The sequence below is a fragment of the Marmota marmota genome, unplaced genomic scaffold (assembly GCF_001458135.2).
Source record: "Marmota marmota marmota unplaced genomic scaffold, marMar, whole genome shotgun sequence".
Taxonomy (NCBI): Eukaryota; Metazoa; Chordata; class Mammalia; order Rodentia; family Sciuridae; genus Marmota; species Marmota marmota.
The window spans coordinates 4,591,149-4,598,108 of record NW_026000079.1 but is presented as its reverse complement, the minus strand read 5'-3'; the positions used below and the strand labels follow the sequence as shown (position 1 = coordinate 4,598,108).

The 6,960-nt window shown below is 48.6% G+C and overlaps 1 protein-coding gene across 1 annotated transcript; it reads left to right on the top strand.

The window, feature by feature from the left end:
• The first annotated feature begins 3,338 nt into the window (after positions 1 to 3,338).
• On the top strand, positions 3,339 to 6,731 carry LOC107156650 (keratinocyte proline rich protein). Its single transcript, XM_015502688.2, has 2 exons — positions 3,339 to 3,411; positions 4,828 to 6,731. The coding sequence occupies exon 2, from the start codon at positions 4,856 to 4,858 to the stop codon at positions 6,593 to 6,595; it is 1,740 nt and encodes a 579-aa protein (XP_015358174.1). The 5' UTR covers positions 3,339 to 3,411; positions 4,828 to 4,855; the 3' UTR covers positions 6,596 to 6,731.
• Positions 6,732 to 6,960: the final 229 nt, after the last annotated feature.

Sequence of the window (6,960 nt, the reverse complement as noted above, 5' to 3'; positions counted from 1 at the left end):
AGAGTATGTGGGGACTGTATGTTGGGTTAAGCTGGAAGGAGGACCGAGAGTGACTTGGTCACTATTCTAAATAGCCCCTGTGCAAGAACAGACCCTCAGGAGGAGGAACTTTCTAAGGGGAGAGAATGACTTATCTTTGAGTTGGTTGAGTCAAAACCCCCAAAATCTAAAAACACACGTAGGCTCACAGAGACTAGAAGACCACCCCAGGGCAATCTAAAGGACGATTTAGTGTGAAGGCACTGCCAGATAAGGAATGCACTTGGAAGTAGGATTCTAGACTATTGAGGAATAAAGACTATGCCACCTTTATCTCGGCCTTTAAACTACCTCAGTACTCATTCTAGTTCTTCAACCAGTGAGAACATTTTGGCTCTAGAGTATTACAGCTCAGAGAAGGAAGAGGATTGGAAGTTAAATATTTTTGCTTTTAGTCTAATGACTCATTTCTGAAATCATATCATTGAAGACTCTACCACTGGGGCCTGTTTTCGTCTGTAAGACTTACCTTTCAGGCCCTTTACACCCTTACCCACGCCTCCTCTTCTCTTTTAAGAGGCACCGAGGGTTGCCGTGCTGCTCTGGCCTACCCACTCATCCTCCAGTGATTTAAGATATGTGCACCAAGCCCAGCTTCATGCCCAGCTTTCCAATCATCTGTCAATCATCCACCAACAGACACGTTATGTCAGGATACAGAGATGCAAAGGTATTTTCCCCTTAAAAACTACACATTTCATCAAAAGATGCGTGGGAGAGACACAAAGCTATTAGGACTCAAGAATTCACATTTTGGTGGGAATAGCTGGTTTATGTTCTCAGTTTTCTTTTTTTACTGCTTTCCAGAATACCTTCTCAGTGGATGCCAAAGCCGGATGCTATCCATGTTCAGAACTCCTTGACCAAAATGTGTGGCCAGAGAAGTAATTTGAAGTGGAAAGAGTCCTTGCCTCAAAGAAAAAACAAAAGCAAACACAACAACCAAAACCCCCCCCCAAAAAAACAAACAAACAAAAAAAACCCCCAACAACCTTGGGAATCAATCTAATAAAAGAGAGAAAAGAGGGGACTGGGGCTGTGGCTCAGTGGTTGAGCAGTGCTTAGAACATGTGAGGCACTGGGTTCGATCCTCAGCACCACATAAAAATAAAATAAAGGACTTGTGTGTTCACCTACAACTAAAAAAGATATTTAAAAAGAGAGAGAGGGAGAGAGAGAAAAAAAAAGGAAAGACTTCTACAATAAAAACCACAAAACACTAAAGAAAGAAATTGAGGAAGATCTTAGAAGATGGAAAGACCTCCCATGTTCTTGGATAGGAAGAATTAATATTTTCAAGATGGCCATACTACCAAAAGCACTATACAGATTCAATGCAATCCCTATCAAAATTCCAATGACATTCTTCATGAAAATAGAAAAAGCAGTCATAAAACTCATTTGAAAAAATAAGAATCCCAGAATAGCCAAAGCAAATCTTAGAGAGAAGCAAAGCAGGAGGCACCACAATACCAGATTTAAGTTATACTATGGAGCTATAGTAACCAAAACAGCATGGTATGGGCACCAAGACGGCCAAGATGACCAATGGAACAGAAGAGAAGACACAGAGCCATTAGCTTTACCTCCCCAATTAGGGTTTTCTTCCTGGGTTTTAAAGTCCTCTTATATAGAAGGGCAGGGTAGAACCAGGTCATTTCTGGGGGTCTTGTTGCTGTAACATTCTGAAAGTCTATAATCCTATTCAAGTCTACAATGTTATCTGGGGACTCCTTTGGAATGAGTGACGGGAACTGAAGGTAAGACTCTGAAGTCACGTTGAACTGGGAAGACATCCCCTTGGGAGAGACTTTGTCAACATGATTGGCATGTGCACTGTAGGTTACAAATCACTTTCATACTGATGATCTGATTGTGTCTTCCTGAGAACCTGGTGAAAAATGTATCGTCACTTCTGTCTTCATATGAAGACCCTGGAGCCCACAGAACTAAATCGTAGTTAAGTATCCACCACTCCACCCCCTCCATCTCTTTTCTATTTTATAGATAAGGGATCCGAGGCTCATGATAGCTGAGTAGCTTTCATTAGTAAGTACTAGGGCTCAAAAGCTGCCTAAATCTAAAATCTCTGCTCATGAGCTTGATCAGGATCTAAATGCACACAAAGGCTGGAGGGTGATTAGAACAAGTGAAATGTTCCATGCAGAAGGATTTTTTTTTTACTTTCTTTTCCAATTTCAGCCAAAAAAAAAAAAAAAAAAAAATTAAGAGCACAAGTAAATTAAAACAAGGAAATCCACACTTCGAAAAGCATTGTAGATAGAGTAAAGGATGAAGGAGCTTTGTAGAAAAGTGTGTGTCCTATCCAAGGAGGGCTGCTGGGAATCAGATGGGTGGAAGGCAGGTTGACCTATGCCAGATCTTTTCATTTCAGAAGAAAATCTGGATGTCTGGAATCCCAGGTGAAATCTCTCTATTTATAAATATGAAATAACTAATTGTAATCTTATGCAGGAAAAGCATGGAACGATATCCATCTTGCCCGTTTCTGACCCACAGGATGCCAGTTTAATACTTCTGTTCTTCACTGTGCTGTCTTCAAGAACTACTTCACAGCTCCAGCAGCCTCCTGCTGCCGTCAAGTACCCCCCTGCAGCATTAGCTGATCACCTGCTATGTGGCCATCGGTTTTCTCAACTCAAGACGGGGCTGTCGCAGCTGCCCATTGATCCAGCTGTGTCTGCTGCTTATGAAATGCATTTACTCTGAGTGGATGTTGGCTATTTTGAAAATCATTCTTGGCTGGTTTTAGATATAATAATCGCCTTAATCTTTATGATAATCAGAAAGGGATATTTAATTATACCCATTTTGCAAAGGAGTAAATTAATACTGGGTTTAGTAATAATGGTCCCACAGCTGTAAGTAAGCCAACCTGGGTTTAGAATCAGCTCTGACCCTGTGCCCTCTCTGTTCTGCATAGTGTCTCTTGCCTTGAGGTAATTTTGGTTGCTTTAATTTAGGAAATCTTCCATCATGAGAGAATCTGAGGCAAGGAGGAAGGGAGGGGATAGCACCATCTAGTCCTTTGCCACTCCTCATCAGGCCCCCTACCAGCCCTTCTTAGGGATGGAGAAGAAACTGATAGGGTGAAGAGAGAGGAAGAAAACAACGATCTGCTCTTTCGTAGTCTGGAAGATTTGACATTGAAGCAAGACACTCCCGACTCTAGGTGACTGCGAGGACAGGCATACAGGGGAGGGCCCCAGTGGCTGGAATGCCAAGCTGGGCCATGAGCCAGGAAGATGCCAACAGGCTGTCTCATCCTGAGCCAGACCCAGGGCCCTTTATATAAAGACGGTCCTCTGCCCAGATGCCTTAGCCTGAATGATCGCGTGTCTGCTGAGGAGGGTGAGTGCAGGAGCTGGGTCCTGGGGTTGGGGGGGGGTGGTCAATGGGTGGACACATTCACAGGAGTCAGGCACAGTGAAGGAGAAGCTGGGAGCAGAGGAAGAGGGGGAAATTGGCCCGAGGAGCAGCCTGGCGCATTTTAGGAGACATAAGAATATTTTTAGAGTTCATGAGAAGAGACAGGGCTATGAAGCCAGTGTATTTGTCTTTAATAATGTTGGCTTCATCCTCAGGTAACTGTTTTCCTCATCAGTACCTGCTCTTTCTGGAAAACTAACAACTAATTAATAAATTAGTTATTTGTATCTCGTGAACAGAGTCGGGTGAGGGAGGATCACCTTCCCCGAGGGGAGATGTACGTAGTCTCTATAAATGGAAAATGTCTGGCTTTGTTCTTCACTGGGAGCTTCTGCAGCATCCTGGGAGTTTATTGAGAGGTGTTTTGTGGTCTGAGCTGGTTTTATCCAATCACCCCTGTCCACAGAGAAGTGTCAGCCACCCGTGTTTTCTCCCAAGCTAAGTGTGGTATTGGAGTGGACGCCTGCGTGCCTTGGGTGATGTTTGTAAGGCTCTGGCTGTAGGTCTTGACATGTGACTGAACAACTGTCTTGTGATTAAGAATCTTGTACTTCTTGAGTTACTCCGTCTTAGTAATTCATCAGTGGGGCTGAGGAGGAAAAAAAAATGAAAGAAAAATAAACAAAACATTCCTGAAGCCAGCAGGTTGTCAATGCTGGGTGATTAACAGCAGCAACCTGTCTAGACAAGTCACCAGGTTGATCCCAGGCCCTTCCAAGGCTGGAGCATTTTGAATGTGAATGATTTTGCATATTTTTACAAGGCTCTATTTATCTGAATTCATCTAAAAAGATCAAATACAGAGAAATAAATATTCAATGCCGAGTTCGAGTTGACGGGTAACTGGAGCCATTACTCTCCAATGGATGCTTTGACATTCATGTGAGTGTGACGGTACTATGTTCCATAGTTCATTTTAAAGTGTGTGCACATACATGTGTGCTGCCGATATGCACGTGTGAGTAAATTGAAGCTCTGGGAGCAAAAGATTTATTTCCTTTCCTCCTAAGCCTGTTCCCAGCACAGCCCTTTAGGAAGTGTGGAGAATCCGCCAGTCATCCGCGCCCTCTGGTGTCGGAGACACTGGTATACCCATCCTCCCGGGGAAGACGCTGGACCTCTCTAACCCTGGCTATCTACAATCAGGCCTTTAGGCATACCCAGGGCAGGTCTCATGATCAATAGTGACCAATTCTGGGTCCAACTAAGTCAGTAAGGATTCTTGGGTGCAGGTTGAAGGGAGAGGGAAGTTCAGGGATATATGAAAGGTATGTTTTCTTAGGTCCTGGTCTCTCCTTCCAATTCTCACCCTCCTGACGTTTCTCTCTCTGCCCTTAGGTCCCACTCACCCACCTGCATTACGAACATGTGTGACCAGCAGCAGATTCAGTGTTGCCTGCCCCAGTGCTGTGTCAAGGGCTCCTCCTTCGGCCCCTCCTTCAGGCCCTCCTTTGGCCCATATGCCAATAGCGAGGTGCTGGTCCAAGCCCCTTATGAGATGCAAATTTTGGAGTGTCCTACACTATGCCCAGTTCAAATTTCCCAGACTCCATGCCAGTGCAAGACCACCCAGGTGAAGGGCCAAGCTTCAGGCCAGTCTAAGACCACCCAGGTAAAGAGCCAGGCTCCAAGTAAATCTAAAACCATGCAAGTGAAGTGCCAGGATCCATGCCAGTCCAAGACCACGCAGGTGAAGTGCCAGGCTCCATGCCAGCCTGAGGTTTCCTACGTGCAATATGAAGTCCCATGCCCTGCTCAGACCTGCTACGTACAATGTGCTCCAGTTTGTTACACGGAAACTCGCTATGTGGAATACCCAGTCCAGACCTACGTGCCGGCTCCAGCTCCCCAGCCTGTGCACACCTACGTGGAATGTACACCAGTGGGCCAGGCTCAGGGAGGCTTCTCCACCCAGGGCCAGTATCAAGGTTCCTATGGCAACTGCGCCTCCCAGCGTCAGCGTCAGTCCCAGGCTTCCTACAATGGCTGTGCCTCCCAGTACGAGTCGCGGGCCTCCTACGGCAGCTGCGCCCCCCAGCGACAGTGCCAGGCTTCCTACAGCAGCTGCGCCCCCCAGCGTCGGTCCCAGGGTTCCTACGGCAGCTGCGCTCCCCAATGCCAGACCCAGGGTTCCTATGGGAGCTTCAGTGGGCAGCGTCGGTCGCAGAGCACCGGCCAGTGCCTCCCTCCGCGCCGGCTGCAGCCTTCCTACCGCAGCTGTTCCCCGCCACGACGTTACAGCAGCTGCCTGCCATCACGATGCCCTTCAGGTTCCTACAACTACTGCACCCCACCCCGCCGCTCGGAACCCATCTACCACAGCCACTGTCCCCGCGGCCGCCCTTCAAGCTGCTCGCAGAGATGTGGGCCCAAGTGCCGAGTGGAGATCTCCTCCCCGTGCTGCCCCAGGCAAGTCCCACCACAGAGGTGTCCTGTCCAGATCCCTCCCATCAGAGGCTGCTCTCAGAGCTGTGCCCCACAGCCCTCTGGGGGTGCTTCCTGCCCAGATCTGAGGCCACGTGTAGAGCCACGTCCATTCCCAAGGTCCTGCCCGCCGCAGCGCATTGACCGATATCCAGAGCCGTCTAGGCAACGATGCCCACTTCCTGCTCCACGTCCCCGGCCTCGCCCAGAACCATGCATAATTCCAGAACCTCGCCCATGTCCCCCAGCACGGCGATTTTCAGAACCCTGCTTGAGTCCAGAACCACGTCCAGCTCCGTGTCCAGCTCCGTGTCCAGCTCCATGGCCGCGCCCATGCCCACAGCCCTGTGAGCGCTCAGAGCCAATTCCCCTTCCAGCACCCTGCTCAAGCCCTGAGCCGTGTGGGGAGCCTATTCGATGTCCCAGCCCCTGCTCCAGCCCAAATCCGATCCCATACCCACAAGACCTAGGCTGTTGTGAGTCCAATCCGTGCCGTTTAGACACGGAAGGCCCCAGCTACGGCCCATATAGTTGCAACCAGGGGCAAGAGAGTGGTGCTGGCTGTGGACCTGGTGATGTGTTTCCAGAGCCACAGGGCTCAGGTGGCTGCGGACACCAGGGAAGTGGCTTTGCTGGTGTCAAAGGTGGGCCTTTTTCAGGAGCAAAGGGTGCCTATTTTTAAAGGGGCTGAGATGCCCGCTGTCTCCTGCCTGGGAAACCTTGCCCTTCCTCTCCCTCTTCCACCAGCAACAATTTCCAGCGTGTTCTTGTTCGCATCTCTCCAAAGACACCTAAAGGCTCCCTGCTTCAAAGGCCACACGTCCCTGCTCCTTTTCCTATGATCTCAGGTTCCACACCTCAGTCTTAGACGTCTCTCCAGCAGCAAGTCGACCCAGTCCCTACACATCTTCAGCCCTAGCCAGACCAGCCAGGCCACCAGGGCTCGTGGTGGATGCTCCTTAGGACATTCCCTAGGTGTCCATGCCTCCAAGCCTGTGATCACTGTCTCCCTCTGCTGGGATCATTTCTCCCCCATGACCCAGCATC

Coding starts and splice junctions, on each gene's coding strand:
- LOC107156650 (XM_015502688.2), top strand. CDS start 4,856: ATGTGTGACCAGCAGCAGATTCAGTGTTGCCTGCCCCAGTGCTGTGTC.